The 17,832-nt window shown below is 43.8% G+C and overlaps 1 protein-coding gene across 2 annotated transcripts in view; it reads right to left on the reverse strand.

The window, feature by feature from the left end:
- Positions 1 to 17,832, reverse strand: part of MROH8 (maestro heat like repeat family member 8) — a 60,263-nt gene that overhangs the window by 25,969 nt on the left and 16,462 nt on the right. For both annotated transcript variants that reach the window (XM_070801636.1, XM_070801635.1), the window contains exons 5-10: positions 14,329 to 14,408; positions 13,417 to 13,561; positions 12,499 to 12,594; positions 8,481 to 8,585; positions 3,467 to 3,602; positions 1,502 to 1,620 (exon numbers count right to left, since the gene is read on the reverse strand). In XM_070801636.1, coding sequence (XP_070657737.1) covers positions 1,502 to 1,620; positions 3,467 to 3,602; positions 8,481 to 8,585; positions 12,499 to 12,594; positions 13,417 to 13,561; positions 14,329 to 14,408 — 681 coding nt within the window. The remainder of the gene's footprint in view (positions 1 to 1,501; positions 1,621 to 3,466; positions 3,603 to 8,480; positions 8,586 to 12,498; positions 12,595 to 13,416; positions 13,562 to 14,328; positions 14,409 to 17,832) is intronic.

Consider the following 17,832-nt stretch of genomic DNA (forward strand, 5'->3'; position numbering starts at 1 on the left):
ATGGGACCGGATGCTGTGATCTTAGTTTTCTGAATGTTGAGTTTTAAAAGCCAACTTTTTCACTCTCCTCTTTCACTTTCATCAAGAGGCTCTTTAGTTCTTCTTCACTTTCTGCCAGAAGGGTGGTGTCATCTGCACATTATTGATATTTCTCTCGGCAATCTTGATTCTAGTTTGTGCTTCATCTAGCCAGGCATTTCGCATGATGTCCTCTGCATATAAGTTAAATAAGCAGGGTGACAATGTGCAGCCTTGACATACTCATTTCCCCATTTGGAACCAGTCTGTTGTTCCATGTCCAGTTCTAACTGTTGCTTCTTGACCTGCATAAAGATTTCTCAAGAGGCAGGTCAGGTGGTCTGGTATTCCCATCTCTTGAAGAATTTTCCACAGTTTGTACGTGACAGTGAATAAAGTCCTCCACATAATTATAATAGGTATAATCTACTAGGCACTTACCAAGTGATTGGCACTAAGCAAAGCATTTTCTGTACTGTATCTCATTTGACTCTCATAACAACTGACTTATCCTAATTTTTACAGATCCTCATATACAGATGAGGAAATTGACGTAAAGACAATTTACCTGATTCCTTAGACCAAACATGAATAAGATCTGTAGGCTTTTTTTCTGTGTATCACCTATTGTTGCCTAGTCTCTCAGTTGTGTCCGACTCTTTTGTGACCCCATGGTCTGCAGCCCACCAGGCTCCTCTGTCCATGGTATTTCCCAGGCGAGAATTCTGGAGTGGGTTGCCATTTCCTCTGCAGGGAATATTCCCAACCCAGGTCTCCTGCATTGGCAGGTGGGCTCTTTACCACCGAGCCACCAGGGAAGACCCTGATACCTAGAAGATGTTTAGTATTTGTGGAGTATTGGATAATTACATTAACAAAGAAGTGTATGGCTTTTTAATAGTTGTATTTGGATCAATTACACCCATTTTTTTAAAATTAGAGTTTTCTTTTAAGTCTTTATTGAACTTGTTACAATATTGCTTCTGTTTTATGTTTTGGTTTTTTGGCCACAAGGCATAGGGGACCTTACCTCCCCAACCAGGGATCAAATCTGCACTCCTTGCATTGGAAGGTGGTCTTAACCCTTGGACCACCAGGGAAGTCCCTCAAATTCACCCTCTTGAGGTCTCTTTTCGTGACAAGGATTTACATTTGCAAGGGGTTGGGTGGGGTTAGGAGAGCAAACAGGCACAGAGCTGGTCTGAAAAAATGTCCACACAGTGATACTGGCCTCACTGACGGTCTGATCTAAATCCCTTAAACTCACAGGGCAAAGTGTGTAACAGTTATGGCCATTACCTCATCTCCAAACTATATTCTCTGGGCAATCTTGTATGTTTAGTTTTATAAGAAATTAACAGACCTTTTCCCAAAGTGATTTTATCATTTCACATTCCCATGAATAAATGTATGAGACTTCTGGTTGTTTCCCATCCTCTCCAACATTTCAAGCTGTCTTTAAAATTTTAGTCATTCTGATTACCTGGGCAATTCTGAAGGGACAACTATAGAACTGTTTAACATTGTAGAGTTCTAGGAGTTCTCGGCATTTTTTCACTGCTCTTTTCAAGCATTGGCGATTTTTCTTGTCGTAAGTGATACCTGAGAAAATAATGTAACATATTAATACTTTCTGACTTATTTCCTTTTTCTTGATTTTGCAAGTCTGGTTGATCTTCAGGTTGAAGTAGATCCCCAGTCTTATTTTTGTCTATTTCACTTGAGTAAAAATGCTCATTTTTACTTTTTACACCCCCTCCCAAAAAAATGGGGGAAGGAATGTATGTTAATCTGATTCGCTTCTCTTCTGTGGAAAAGCAATATATAAAAACAGCTGAAAGAAAAAAGAAGAGCTCTTTGTAAGAGCTTTTGAGTGATTTGGGAATACAAACGAGGCAAGTTAAACCATTTATTTCCCCATTGGTGAAGACTTTTGAGGAGTCTTCCTTCCTATGAAGCTTAGGTCCCGACAAAAATTTACACAGTTTTGTACTGAGTTTGATAGTTCTGCAATCAGAACTGTCTATGTGTCTAGTTTTGCTGATACTGAGTCTGCCAAGATGCCCTAACAGTGTTTTGTTTTCCTCGTGTTTTACTGTGGCTCATCTTCACTGGAAATTTATCTCTAGAAAGTATCTGAGCCCATGGTTGATCTATAGGAAGTATTTGAGCCCGTGGTTGAGGATACTGTTTCTCCAACTATAAGCTCTTTGTGGGATGGGACTTGCCTGTCTTACTCACCAATGCATCCCTCGAACAAGAAGTGCTTCATAAATATTTGCTGAATGAACAACCAGCTGTGTTCCCATGGCTATACGTCTCGGGAGACAAAGCTCATACTCAGAGCTGCTCGGAAATGAGACTGCTGCTTTGGGAAGTAGAGCACTATGCTGTCCTTGGTATAAGCAAGGCCAGGCTGGGCAACTGCTGGGTAGGGATAGAACAGACTCAGACTCAGCACTGGGGAAGTCTGGGTTAGATATCTTCTGAAGTTTCTTCCAACTGTGGGGATCGGTGATTCACTCCTTGACCACCATGGCCCTCTCTTTGTTATTCAAATTCCCCACGTTCATATTTGCTGAGTGTCCTTGCTCACGCTGTTCCTTCTGCCTAATACACTCTTCTTATCACTTCACCTGACTAAATGTTATTTTTTAGGTTATCTTCAGAGAGGCCGTTTCTGAACCCCACAACTAGATTTGATCCTTACTCATGGCCTCTGTAATCTCCCTTCATAGCAGTCAAGTGTTTATAAGAAGAGTTATTTGTTGACCCCCTGATTCTCTGATGCCCCCACTAGATCATGTGTTACATCTAAGGATTGTGTGTGTGTGTGCGCTTAGTTGTATCCGACTCTTTGCAACCCCACAGACCGTAGCCCACCAGGCTCCTCTGTCCATGGCATTTTCTGGGCGGAAATACTGGAGTGGGTTGCCATTTCCTTCTCCAAGGGATCTTCCCAACCTGGAGATCAAACCCATGTCTCTTGCATCTCCTACATTGGCAGGCAGATTCTTTACCACTGCGCCCCCTGTGAAGCCCACATAAGGATCGGACCACATATTTTCTGGTTACTGTTAGATCTGAGTAAGGACTTAGTAAACGTTTCTGGGATAAACACATAAAGGCAGGCCCAAGGGATGGCAAGAACTTCTTCTACTTGCAACTAAACTAACTACTCCAGCTTTTCCACAGGGCCACATGTTTTCTGCTCCAACTCCATGGGCATGCACATGGCTGACACTGATGGGTCTGACCCAGTGTTATCCTTCTAATTATTAAGTCAGTGTGGCTCTATCTTTGCCTAGGGACAGGCTACCCTTCTCTCTATGAACCAGGGTAAAAGTCTTTCTAGAATGTGGGCAGTGAGTGCCCAAGGAGGCCTGGTGCTTTTTGTGCTGTGCTGGAGAACTGACTCAGGGCCTCACTGCCTCCAGCAGTGCCTTACACTTCAGCCTCAGGGTGATGTGCAGCAGGTAGTGCATGCCCTCCGCAGCCTCCTCGGCCACCTCTTTCAGTGGGTCCCCACACAGCAGAGCCATCAGAGCCACCAGGTGTCCAAGTCTTTGGAATTGCACTGGAAGCTGATTAGGAAGCAAAAGAAAAATACCATTAGACTGCATGTGCATTTGGTGCCTCAGATTTCAACTGTGGAAATAATTCTGGAACCTCCTGCTTGAGAGAAGGGCCAGTGTTCTATCCAGTGTTCTATCTACATGTGTAGATACAATATATCCAGCAGATGCTATTACATTGGATAAATTCTAATTTAAGTAAGCAACCTGAAAAATCCTTTGTGTTTAAAGATGTTCATTCTAGCACTGTTTTTACTACTTTTTTCTTTTTAAATATTTATTTATTTTTGGTTGCACTGGGTCTTAGTTGTGGCGTGTGGGATCTTCTGTTGTGGTGTACAGGCTTCTCCCTAGTTGTGGCTCTCTGGGTCAGTAGTTGCGGCTTACAGGCTTAGTTGCCCTGGGACATGTGGTATCACAGTTCCCCAACTGGGGATGGAATCAGTGTCCCCTGCACTGGAAGGTGGGCTCAATCACTGGACCGCCGAGAAGTCCCTCTAGTATGGTTTTTAAAGACCACATATTCAAAATAATTGCCAATAGCAATAAGAACTATACTGTTCATGGGGTTCTCAAGACAAGAATGCTGAAGTGGTTTGCCATTCCCTTCTCCAGTGGACCACATTTTGTCAGAGGGAACACATTGGTCATAGCAAACACCCTCTTCCAACAACACAAGAGACGACTCCACACATGAACATCACCAGATGGTGAACACTGAAATCCGACTGATTGTATTCTTTGCAGCCAAAGATGGAGAAGCTCTATATGGTCAGTAAAAACAAGATGGGGAGCTGACTGTGGCCCAGATCAGGAACTCCTTTTTGCCAAATTCAGACTTAAATTGAAGAAAGTAGGTAAAATGACTAGGCCATCAGGTATGACCTAAATCAAATCCCTTATAGTTATACAGTGGAAGTGACAAATAGATTCAAGGGATTAGATCTGATAGAGTGCATGAAGAAATATGGATGGAGATGTATAACATTGTACAGGAGGCGGTGATCAAAACCACCCCCAAGAAAAAGAAAAGCAAAAAGGCAAAATGGTTGTCTGAAGAGGCCTTACAAATAACTGTGAAAAGGCAAAGGAAAAAAGGAAAGATATACTCATCTGAATGCAGAGTTCCAAAGAATAGCAAGGAGAGATAAGAAAGCCTTCCCCAGTGATGAATGCAAAGAAATAGAGGAAAACAATAATTTTCTCTTCAAGAAAATTAGAGATACCAAGGGAACATTTCATGCAAAGATGGGCACAATAAAGGACAGAAATGGTATGGACCTAACAGAAGCAGAAGATATTAAGAAGAGGTGGCAAGAATACACAGAAGAACCATACAAAAAAGATCTTCACGATCCAGATAATCACGATGGTATGATCACTCACCTAGAGCCAGACATCCTGGAATGCGAAGTCAAGTGGGCCTTAGGAAGCATCACTATGAACAAAGCTAGTGGAGGTGATGGAATTCCAGTTGAGCTATTTCAAATCCTAAAAGATGGTGCTGTGAAAGTACTGCACTCAATACGCCAGCAAATTTGGAAAACTCAGCAGTGGCCACAGGACTGGAAGAGGTCAGTTTTCATTCTAATCCCAAAGAAAGGCAATGCCAAAGAATGCTCAAACTACCATACATTTACACTCATCTCACACGCTACTAAAGTAATGCTCAAAATTCTCCAAGCCAGGCTTCAACAGTACATGAACTGTGAACTTCCAGATGTTCAAGCTGGTTTTAGAAAAGGCAGAGGAACCAGAGATCAAATTGCCAACATCTGTTAGATCATCGAAAAAGCAAAAGAGTTCCAGAAAAACATCTATTTCTACTTTACTGACTATGCCAAAGCCTTTGACTGTGTGGATCACAACAAACTGGAAAATTCTTCAAGAGATGGGAATACCAGACCACCTGACCTGCCTCTTGAGAAATCTGTGTGGAGGTCAGGAAGCAACAGTTAGAACTGGACATGGAACAACAGACTGGTTCCAAATAGGGAAAGGAGTACGTCAATGCTGTATATTGTCACTCTGCTTACTTAAGTTATGATGCAGAATACATCATGTGAAATGCTTGGCTGGATGAAGCACAAGCTTGAATCAAGATTGCTGGCAGAAATATCAATAACCTCAGATATGCAGATGACACCACCCTTATGGCAGAAAGCAAAGAGGAACTAAAGAGCCCTTGATGAAAGTGAAAGAAGAGAGTGAAAAAGCTGGCTTGAAACTTAACATTCAAAAAACAAAAATCATGGCATCTGGTGCCATCACTTGATGGCAAATAGATGGGGAAACAATGGAAACAGTGATAGGCTTTACTTTCTTCGGCTCCCAAATCACTGCAGATGGTGATTGCAGCCATGAAATTAAAAGATGCTTGCTCCTTGGAAGAAAAGTTATGACCAACCTAGACAGCCTATTAAAAAGCAGAGACATTACTTTGCCAACAAAGGTCCATGTAGTCAAAGCTATGGTTTTTCCTGTGGTCATGTATGGCTGTAAGAGTTGGACCATAAAGAAGGCTGCACACTGAAAGATTGATGCTTTTGAACTGTGGTGTTGGAGAAGACTCTTGAGAGTCCTCTGGACAGCAAGGAGATCCAACCAGTCAATACTAAAGGAAATCAGTCCTGAATATTCATCGGAAGGACTGATGCTGAAGCTGAAACTCCAATACCGTGGCTACCTGATGTGAAGAGCTGACTTATTACAAAAGACTCTGATGCTAGGAAATAATGAAGGCAGAAGAAGAAGGGGATGACAGAGGATGAGATGGTTGAATGGCATCACCTACTCATTGGACATGAGTTTGATCAAGCTCTGGGAGAGGGTGAAGCACAGGGAAGCCTGGCATGCTGTAGTTCATGGGGTCGCAAAGAGTCAGACACAACAGATTGACTGAACAACAACAAGAATTATGAATACAACCATTAGGAAACAAGTATCCCAAGAATTTATAATAAGTTGGGAATAAATTAGCCTTGGTGGTTTAAATGGTAAAGAATCTTCCTGCAATGAAGATTCAATCCCTGGGTCAGGCAGATCCTCTGGAGAAGGAAACGGCACCCCTCTCCAGAACTCTTGCTTGGAGAATTCCATGGACAGAGAAGTGTGGCAGTCTGCACTCCATGGAATAACAGTCAGACACAACTGAGTGACTAACTTTCACTCTTCCCTTTTTTCAGGAATATGTGCTAGTTTGCTAAGTTGAAAAAGTCAGATACAAAGTTGAGATATACCAACTGACAATATTTAAAATTTTTATTTATAGATACTTTACCATATTATGGAAAAAAAGTCAAGTAGCTGGTCAAAACCTACCAGAAAAAGAAATATAATTTAAAATAAATAATGAAGCAAGTGGAACCAATTAAAAAAAAATGAAGGCAGAAAAGATAAATGAAGTTAAGGGTTTTGTTAGCATGCAGAATGCAGGATCATCTTTTACTCAAACTAGGCCGCAGAGCTAGGCTTCAAACTTTCTCAGGCTTCACACAGAGGAACGCACCTAATAGGATTCACACTGTCCATGAAGCAAGAAGCAAATAGCCATACAGAGGCAGCACGACTGTTCCTAGGATTGAGGCAGAAAGAAATTTCCACTGTGGCTTTTCAGAAAAATACATTGAGATAGTGGAAACAACAGCTTCTACAACCTATGTACACTAAACAGAGAAACACATATGCAAATTGTGTAAGATCTTTCATTCTCTGATAATATGTTCATTCTTTCAATCAACAAACACTGAGTATCCATTATGTGCCAGGTACTGGTTATGACCATAGCACTTATGGATAAGGCACTGGGGCTGGCACTGCGGACACAAACAGTGAACCTTCCTCAGAAAAGTTCAGGAGACTGCACCACACAAAATTCTGCATAGAACTTTCCGGACGTTCACAGACCCCTCAGGCACCTAAGTTAAGCACCCTTACGTTGGCAATTCTTGCCAGGAAGAAAATGCTGAGGAGGTTCCGCCGAGCCTAGAGGGAGATTATGCATAGGAAGAAGTCATTTGAAACTCTTGTCTTTAGTCTGCAGCCAAAATTAGAGTTTGAGGAAGAAGCATGCATGTGGTCAGACAATAGGGTAGCCAGTGAGCACAGAATAATAAGGTGGTCAGTGAGCCAGAAGTCATGTGCTCTCATCGACCAAACAGAGAACCAGGGAAGTTCCATCATTTGAGGGGCTGAGCTTCAGTAAGGAGGTGGCAAGTTTGGATGTGTTTTCAAAGGGAGAAATGAGAAAGGTAGTGGCACACTGTCCTTTTGACTGTTAGAATAGTCACATGAATGCTAAGTTCTCTGAGGAATTCTCATAAAGACCTACTATTCCGACTCTCCCCCAGCTTCTCTTCCAATTCCTGGGCCTTACTATGCAGATTGGAGAAATGGTGGATGGAGAACAGAAGAGACTCCAGTGTGGAGAAGATCTACTGAGGAAAGAAGAAAGAGATTTTGTAGATGACAAAAAGGAACAGATCAGGAAAGAGGATCTGAGTTTAGGGAATTCTTTTTAGGAATTATGGGAGAGAATTCAGAACAACTGGAAAGTGAGAATGCAAAAGGGAAAAGAGAGGAGGTATTGTACAACCATTTTCTCTGAGATGCTGGGAGATCTTTAAATTGACTTACATACTTATATTTGCCTGCTACACTTTACTGCTTCAAACTCTTGTGCATCCCCTTGGGTATGCAAGATTACTAAACACAGTACCTGGCCTCAAGCTGCTCACTTACGGGAGAGGAGCAGATAAGTGAATAATGCCAAATGTTCTTACATGAGCATCAAGAAGGCACCAGTCTGGAGAGCCATAAACAGGAGGGGAACTGGGCAGTTCAAAGGATAGCTCTGGGTCCTTCATCTTCAACTGGAGGTCAACTTACTTGCAGGCTGAGATGTTTGAATAAACACTTCAGAACTTGAGTCATGCTGGCTGTGGCCCGTTCCCGTTCATGGTCTTTGTCTGACCGTAACCAGGGATCCATGTGCTGTGAAAAATAAATGGTTAAGCAGCTTGATCTAGGAAAATAACCCAAAAGTCACGAGCTCATATTTTACTAACATTGTTTAATTTCTCTAATAGGTACTCAAAGACTTTCTGATAGAACTGGTTTTCTATTATCATCCTAGAAAATCTTATCACTTAAGATATTTATGCATAACAGGAGGCATTCAATTTGCTTTTACAGAGTATAAATGGAAAACTTGAAACTAACTTTTTACATTTAAAAAAATGGTTTATCAGGAAGATCTATGATAACACCATATTCTTTTAGAAGAAGTGTGGAGGGAAAAGTCTCACATATAACTCTGTGCATGCACGCTCAGTCGCTAAGTCATGTCCAACTCCGTGCGACTCCATGGACTGTGGCCTGCCAGACTCCTCAGGTCGTGGAACTTTCCAGACAAGAATACTGGAGTGGATTGCCATTTCCTGCTCTATGAGATCGTCCCACGAACTGAACCCTCATCTCCTGTCTCTCTTGCACCGGCCTAACACTGTGCCTTCTGGGAAGTCTGCCACGTGTCACTACCACGTCTGAAAACATTTTCTTAAATGACAAACCAGTTCTGGTTGCAAATGAAAGTAGTGGGATGACAAACCACCACAAAGACCTAGGGAGTCAGGTGGTCCAGCTTCCACTGGTGCTTATATTCTAGACTTGATTTTCTCTTCATCCAACTTTCCTCAATTATTTATTCTCTACTTCTGTATGTTTTTAGCCTTATGAAATCTATTTAAGAAAGAAAGAAAAGCAATGATGTGCTGCTATTAAGGAGCTTTGAGGATGGGAAATTGCATCTGCCTGAATCACCAACCTAGAGCCAGACATCCTGGAATGTGAAGTCAAGTGGGCCTTAGGAAGCATCACTATGAACAAAGCTAGTGGAGGTGAAGGAATGCCAGTTGAGCTATTTCAAATCCTATAAGATGATGCTGTGAAAGTGTTGCACTCAATATGTCAGCAAATTTGGAAAACTCAGCAGTGGCCACAGGACTGGAAGAGGTCAGTTTTCATTCCAATCCCAAAGAAAGGCAATGCCAAAGAATGCTCAAACTACCATACATTTACACTCATCTCACACGCTACTAAAGTAATGCTCAAAATTCTCCAAGCCAGGCTTCAACAGTACATGAACTGTGAACTTCCAGATGTTCAAGCTGGTTTTAGAAAAGGCAGAGGAACCAGAGATTAAATTGCCAACATCTGTTGGATCATTGAAAAAGCAAGAGAGTTCCAGAAAAACATCTACTTCTGCTTTATTGACTATGCTAAAGCCTTTGACTGTGTGGATCACAACAAACTGGAAAATTCTTCAAGAGATGGGAATACCAGACCACCTGACCTGCCTCTTGAGAAATCTGTATGGAGGTCAGGAAGCGACAGTTAGAACTGGACATGGAACAACAGACCGGTTCTAAATAGGGAAAGGAGTATGTCAAGGTTGTATATTGTCACTCTGCTTATTTAACTTCTATACAGAGTACACCATGAGAAACACTGGGCTGGATGAAGCACAAGCTGGAATCAAGATTGCCGGGAGAAATATCAATAGCCTCAGACATGCAGATGATACCACCCTTATGGCAGAAAGTGAAGAAGAACCAAAGAGCCTCTTGATGAAAGTGAAAGAAGAGAGTGAAAAAGCTGGCTTAAAACTCAACATTCAGAGAACTAAGATCATGGCATCTGGTCCCATCACTTCATGGCAAATAGATAAGGAAACAGTGACAGACCTTATTTTTTGAGCCCCCAAATCACTGAAGATGGTGACTGCAGCTGTGAAGTTAAAAGATGTTTGCTCCTTGGAAGAAAAGTTATGACCAACCTAGACAGCATATTAAAAAGCAGAGACATTACTTTGCCAACAAAGGTCTGTCTAGTCAAAGCTATGGTTTTTCCAGTGGTCACGTATGGATGTGAGAGTTGAACTATAAAGAAGGATGAACACTGAAGAATTGATGCTTTTGAACTATGGTATTGGAGAAGACTCTTGAGAGTCCCTTGGACTGCAAGGAAATCCAACCAGTCCTTCCTAAAGGAGATCAGTCCTGGGTGTCCATTGGAAGGACTGATGGTAAAGGTGAAACTCCAATACTTTGGCCACCTGGTGCGAAGAACTGACTCATTTGAAAAGACCCTGATCCTGGGAACGATTGAAGGCAGGAGGAGAAGGGGACAACAGAGGATGAGATGGTTGGATGGCATCGCTGACTCAATGGACATGAGTTTGAGTAAACTCCAGGAATTGGCGATGGACAGGGAGGCCTGGCGTGCTTCAATCCATGGGGTCACAAAGAGTTGGACACGACTGAGCAACTGAACTGAACTGAACTGAGAATGGGAAATTGTATCTGCCTGAAACAGTCAGGGAAGGATTCATGGAGGAGGAACTTCACAGAAAGAGTGGCATTTCAGGTAGAAGAAATGGCTTGAATTAAGCTAGGAAGGCAGGAAGGTACAAGGCACAACCAGGTAAATGAGAGAAACCCAACGTGGCTGGAGTGTTGATGTATAAATAGAAGGAGGATGAGAAATAACGTCTGGCTTCCCAGGTGGCTCAGTGCTAAAGAACCCGCCTGCCAATGCTGGAGACGTAGGAGACTGGATCAAGCCCTGGGTTGGCAAGATCCCTTGGAGGAGGAGATGGTGACTCACTCTAGTATTCTTGCTGGAAAAATCCCATGGATAGAGGAGCCTGACAGGTACGGTCCATAGAGTCACAAAGAGTTGGACGTGACTGAGCACAAGCATGAAAAATAACATTAAGGTCTGTTGTGGCAAAGATTAGTATCCATTTGCATAAAGGCACAAATGATTAATAATAATTTAAAGGGTATCCCTTTCTAGAATAGCTGCACCTTAAAAAGAAGAAAGAGAGTAAGACGCTTGAACTGCAGTGAATGCACTCCAATGAGTAACACTCTATTGGTGGAATGGCAGCTACTGGAACGGGTACAGGTGATGGCAGGTGGCTATGAACAACCTTGCCTGGTAGGCAGCTGCCTATTTACTCCTTCACGAGGCTGACTCTCTTCTCTTGATCACTGATTGAAGCCCTTCTATAGTAATGAGCAAAAATAATTTAAGGAATAATTATAGCAAGCATTTAAACCATTTTTGAAGGCCATTTATTCAATACTCATAGTAATTATTATCTCCATTTAAAGGTGAGAAGACAGACCTCCTTGGTGGTCCAGTGGTTAAGAACCCGCCTGCCAACACAGGGGACAGGTTTGATCCTGGAAGATCTGACATGCCTTGAGGCAACTAGGCCCGTGTGCCACAACTATTGAGTCCATGTACCTAGAGCCTGTGCTTCGCAAATAGAGAAGCCACCTCAATGAGCAGCCCATGCACTGCAGAGCAGACCCGCTCACCACAACTGGAAGAAGCCTGTGCTTTCGAAGAACAAGACCCAGTGCAGCCATAAATACATAGGTAAGTATTTTAAAAAGGTGAAGACTGCAAGATTAAATTCCTTGCTGAATGTATGTAACCAATGAATGGCAGAGAGTCAGAATTTGAACCCAAGTCTGACTCAACATGCAGAGCTGATACTCACCTATTACAGTAAGTGAAAGTGTTAGTTCCTCAGTTGCGTCTGACTATTTTCGACCCCATGGACTGTAGCCCTCCAGACTCTTCTGCCTGTGGAATTTTCCAGCTAAGAATACTGGAGTGGGTTGCCATTTTCTACTCCAGGGGATCTTCCTGACCCAGAGATCAAACCTGTGTCTCTTGAATTGCAGGCAGATTCTTTACCGTCTGAGCCACCAGGGAAGCCCATACTCGCCTATTATGTTGCCTCCTAAAACTTAACCTTTCCAAATTTTTTCCTTCCACTTTCACCAGTTAATAGGAATAGTTACCCATTCTCTCCTGATATCTTGTTTACCTTAAAAATGATGTCAAGATTTTCCAAATGTCGGTCTTTTATCACCAAACTCTGGAGCATCTCAACGAACGCCTGGAACGTCCGCCTGTAGAGATACTGCAAAGGCACAGGGTTAGTGAGGACCCCGCGGGAAGCTCTCCCACACTGCACACTTTAAGGCTCTCCTGGTTATCTTAGACCTTACTCAAAGGTAAAGGACCTTTGTGTAAAGCACTCACAGGCAGTATGTGACTCGAGGTGAAACAATAAATCTTCATTTCAAATGGACATCTCAGCCTTACCAGGAACCCAGTTAACTGATTCTCACTACATGTGAGAACTACTTACAGGTTATCAACATACTTTTAAAGCTTGACTTGTGAGCCTTTCTGATACCTTAAAACCCAGAGAACAAAGTCCCCTTTGGCAACTGCTTCACCTTCCAGTTTACCAGCTGCAGAAGGAAATCCAGCCTTGGCCCTTCCCTTCCTCTTTTCTCTGCTTGAAAGCTTTTCTTACAGAGATGTTGACATGCCCTCTCTGCAACTGTCACCTCATCAGGAAGCCTCTCTCTGGCACCTGATGCATAGGGCTGGCCAACAAGTTCATTTGGTTTTCCCATGTTATTGAAAAACTAGGCATATGAACGTTCCCGTCTTATTGTAAAGCCAAGTGCAGGAAAAGAAGGAATGAAGGGAAGAAAACAAAATAAAGTGGGATTAAAAAAAAACAAAACTATTTAACAACCTATTTTATTCGTCTCCTGCACTGGCAAGCAGATTCTTTGCCAACTGCGCCACCTGGCTGCGCCACCCATTTTATTCACCAGACTTTGCTTAAATAGTTTTTGGTGAGTTCCAAAAAATCGAATGTACTTTCAAAAAGCCAAGATCAGCTGACCCTGTGGCTGGTGAGTTACTCTGGCAAGGTGTGAGTTACCTCTGAATTGCAGGATCCACCTGGCATGATTTCCTGCGGATGGATAAGGGTCTTGATAGAGGGCAGAGCGATTACACTTTTGGTGACAAGACTGAACAGGTCAGCTCGATCTTCAGAACCAAACAGCAAGTAGACATCTTGGCAACTAAAAAAAAGACAGTTTGGGAATAACTAGCTGGGAAGAATCTGATTTGATGTTGATAAGCAGGAATCCAAGTGACCCCAAAGAGAAGGAGAAACTGCTTGGTATATCATTCTAATGGAGGAGACCAATGGCACACTTGTCAGTCTGTCTGGACAAACCTCGCAAAGGTTAAGAGGAGGAGTTTCAGGCTCAGAGCCTCCAACCTGGTCCCTTCCTTTCCCTCCCCAACCCACAAGAGTGACTCCTCAGGCTTTCCTTCAGTTCAACCACAGAAGGAAGCCAGCTACAGTCTGATACAACAAACCACAATTTTCCAAAGTGTGTTGTGCTGAATGCTTGTTAGTTTTTGGTTTTGAGTTTGGGGACTGGTAGGCGGACCCAAGTTTAAAAACCTTTTAACTACAGGACTTCTTGGGACCTTTAATCAGTTAATGTGCCGTACTAATCTCTAAGAGAGGTAAATAGCAGACAGCCCTTCCAAATTTCTCAGGCCATGGACTTCTGCTGTCATGAAGCATATATGGGAATACCTTTATACTGAATATACTCTGGACACAACTGAGCTCCACAGAGGTTCTAGTGGGTCTTTGAGATACAGATGGGAGCACACACGAAAGCCAACTTCTTACACAGAAACATGGATCTGACTTCCCCTTCTCTTTCTAAATAGTTTTCAGGAGTTAAAAATAGGAAGCACGTCTGTTGGCTCTGGCACTGGCCCTGAATGAGGAAGCAAGATGCATGCATAGGGGGCATGCGGGCCTCACCTGAAGTCAGTGATGGTGATAAAGACCTCCTGGAGCACAGGGCTGAAGAGAGACTGCAGGGGCTCCTCCTCTACCAGTGTCTGCAGTGAGAGGGAAAGAACTTTAGAGAGTCGAGAACAGGCAGAGCCATTAGGCCAGATGGCAGGAGACGTGGACGGCCTGGAATAACCACGGCAGGTCCTCTGGCGGGCCTGCTCCTAGGTTCCACCGGGCTGGCAGCAGGACTGTGGCCAGGCTAGGAGTTTAGTCTCTGAGGCCTGGCTTTGCCTCTTACTAGCTGTTTGAGTGGATACCTGCCTGTACCTCAGTTTCCTTATCTGCAAAACAAGGTAACAGTACTATTTATCTTCATAAGTTGGTTGTGAGAATTAAATGAGCTAATTCATAATACTCAGTGCATGTGTGCTCAGTCGCTTCAGTCGTGTCGAACTCTTTGCAACCCTACGGACTGTAGCCCGTCAGGGATCTCTGTCCATGGGATTTTCCAGGCAAGAATACTGGAGTGGGTTGCCATGCCCTCCTCCAGGGGATCTTCCCAACCCTGCGATCAAACCCACATCTCCTGCGTTGCAGGTGGATTCTTTACCCACTGAGCCAACTGGGAAGCCCATAATACTCAGTAGCCCTCAGTAACTGTGCAGAGAAGGCAATGGCAACCCACTCCAGAACTCTTGCCTGGAAAATCCCATGGACAGAGGAGCCTGGTAGGCTGCAGTCCATGGGGTCGCTAAGAGTCGGACACGACTGAGCAACTTCACTTTGAGTTTTCACTTTCATGCATTGGAGAAGGAAATGGCAACCCACTCCAGTGTTCTTGCCTGAAGAATCCCCGGGACAGGGGAGTCTGGTAGGTTGCCGTCTATGGGGTCGCACAGAGTCGGACACAACTGAAGCGACTTAGCAACAGCAGCAGCAGTAACTGTGAGATAGTGTCTGTTAGTCACTATTTTCATGACTAGTGATTATTTCCCAGAGAAGGCAATGGCACCCCACTCCAGTACTCTTGCCTGGAAAATCCCATGGACAGTGGAGCCTGGAAGGCTGCAGTCCATGGGGTCGCTAAGAGTCAGACACGACTGAGCGACTTCACTTTCACTTTTCACTTTCACGCATTGGAGAAGGAAATGGCAACCCAGTCCAGTGTTCTTGCCTGGAGAATCCCCGGGACAGGGGAGTCTGGTAGGTTGCCGTCTATGGGGTCGCACAGAGTCGGACACAACTGAAGCGACTTAGCAACAGCAGCAGCAGTAACTGTGAGATAGTGTCTGTTAGTCACTATTTTCATGACTAGTGATTATTTCCCAGAGAAGGCAATGGCACCCCACTCCAGTACTCTTGCCTGGAAAATCCCATGGACAGTGGAGCCTGGAAGGCTGCAGTCCATGGGGTCGCTAAGAGTCAGACACGACTGAGCGACTTCACTTTCACTTTTCACTTTCACGCATTGGAGAAGAAAATGGCAACCCAGTCCAGTGTTCTTGCCTGGAGAATCCCCGGGACAGGGGAGTCTGGTAGGTTGCCGTCTATGGGGTCGCACAGAGTCGGACACAACTGAAGCGACTTAGCAGCAGCAGCAGCAGCAGTGATTATTTCCAGTTTAGGCTTCCTAACTCTTCTTGCTACTAAGCCAGCCATCTCTAGTCTAGTGCCTAATCTTATTCTAAGTTGCTTGTTCTGGAAAACAAATAACTTCACGGATTCCAAACTGGCAGAGGGAAAGCAGCTTTGCACTACTGAATAAACCTGCAGAGTGGTAGGAAAAAAGAGGCTCTGGAGCTGATACACCTGGGTTTGAGCACTGGTTCTGACTCTCTCGCTCTCTGTGACCCTGTGTGTCATATTGAACTTTCCTGTGCCTGAGTTTCCTTATCCAGATGGAGAAGATGAGCTCTTTCTCAGGAAGTTGAGCTGAAGAGCAGATGTGAACGGATGTAGGGGCCTCCTTATGGGACCGTCTACCCAGCCTCTCTGGCAACTGCCTTCGGCCATCAACAGTGGGTGTTCCACAGCCACGTTTCTTTAATATTCATGTATTCGGCTGTGCCAGGTCTTAGCTGCCTCAAGCATGATTTTCGATCTTCATTGTGTCACGCAAGATCTTTAGTTGCAGCATGCAGGATCCTTAGTTGTGACATGTGGGGTCTAGTTCCCTGACCAGGGATCCAACTGTGTCCCTTGCATTGGAAGCGTGGAGTCTCAGCCTCTGGACCACCAGGGAAGTCCGCACACAGCCATGTTTCTGCTAAGTCATTTTCTTCCATTAACCACAACTCGTCTGTCTAGGAGTACACACCACAAGGTCAACTCACTATATTCTCTCTCTTAGGAATGCTGAACTGAGACAAGGAGCCTCAATCTCTGTCTGGCTGGTCTATGAAAGGAGAAAACTAAAAATTTGGGAGCACTGCCCTATGGATTGGGTAATCAAAAGAGCAAATTTTGGCAGGAAAGAAGTGGGAGGGGGGAGAGGAAAGGGAAGGAGGAGGGAGACGGAGGGAGATGGAAATGCACACAAAGGAGGAAAGAGGTGGAATGTTCGCACTGGGCATGAGGAAATTTTTTTGTGTGTGTGCGGTTTCATTTCCTTTCTGGAGCAAGATGCTCTTCCTATTACAGGATTCTAGGCAGCATGCAGTGATCCTAAGAATAGATCTTCCCTTTTAGGTTTCTCTTGCCTGCCACCCAAAAGATCTCATTTAGAACTTAGGATGGTGCCCAGGAGGCAGTGCTCAACAAACATGCCTGGGCTCTTTTTTGTGCCCTTCTCTGAGTTATCTCTTTCTCTTTTCTCGTCTCACTTTCCAACTCTGGTCAGATCTTGCAGATGGACTACTTGTTCTTTCTGATTTCCTCATGGAGCTTTCTTACTTATTTGTATGGTTCACAGTCTGGAAGGAACAAAGCATCAGACTTGGCCTTCAGGCTGACAGTCGGCCTCTACTCACTCCTATCTACGTCTCTCAAGAGCATCATCACTAAGGTCACAGGGACAGCCTGGCATTTGGATGTTAAGAGGTGAGCTCATCATTCTCCCATGCAAAGGACAGCACTTCTCTGCCTCCAATTACTGAGGACAGCATCCTTTCCCAGGCTCGTAAGAGAGACAATTTGTGGTTTTTTTCCTCTCTTTACTTCCCATGTCCAATCTGTCACAGTGATAGCCCCTTCCTGCTTTGCACAGATTCTGACTCTCCATCCCGGTACCCATATTCCTACATATTCCTGTAGCCACTCCCACATGGATGAAGGCAGTGCTTTTTAGCTAAAACTCCAGGCCTGCAGTTCTGATTTCAATATACCTGACCACTTCTGTCAGAATAATCTTTAAAAAAATTTTTTTTATTGGAGAATAGTTGATTTATAGTGTTGTGTTAGTTTCAGGTTTACAGCAAAGTGAATCAGTTATACACACACACACACACACACATATATCTCCACTCCTTTTCCCATAAAGCTCATTACAGAGTATTGAGTAGAATTCCCTCAGTAGGTTCTTAATAGTTA

This window comes from Bos indicus, chromosome 13, assembly GCF_029378745.1.
Source record: "Bos indicus isolate NIAB-ARS_2022 breed Sahiwal x Tharparkar chromosome 13, NIAB-ARS_B.indTharparkar_mat_pri_1.0, whole genome shotgun sequence".
Classification (NCBI taxonomy): Eukaryota; Metazoa; Chordata; class Mammalia; order Artiodactyla; family Bovidae; genus Bos; species Bos indicus.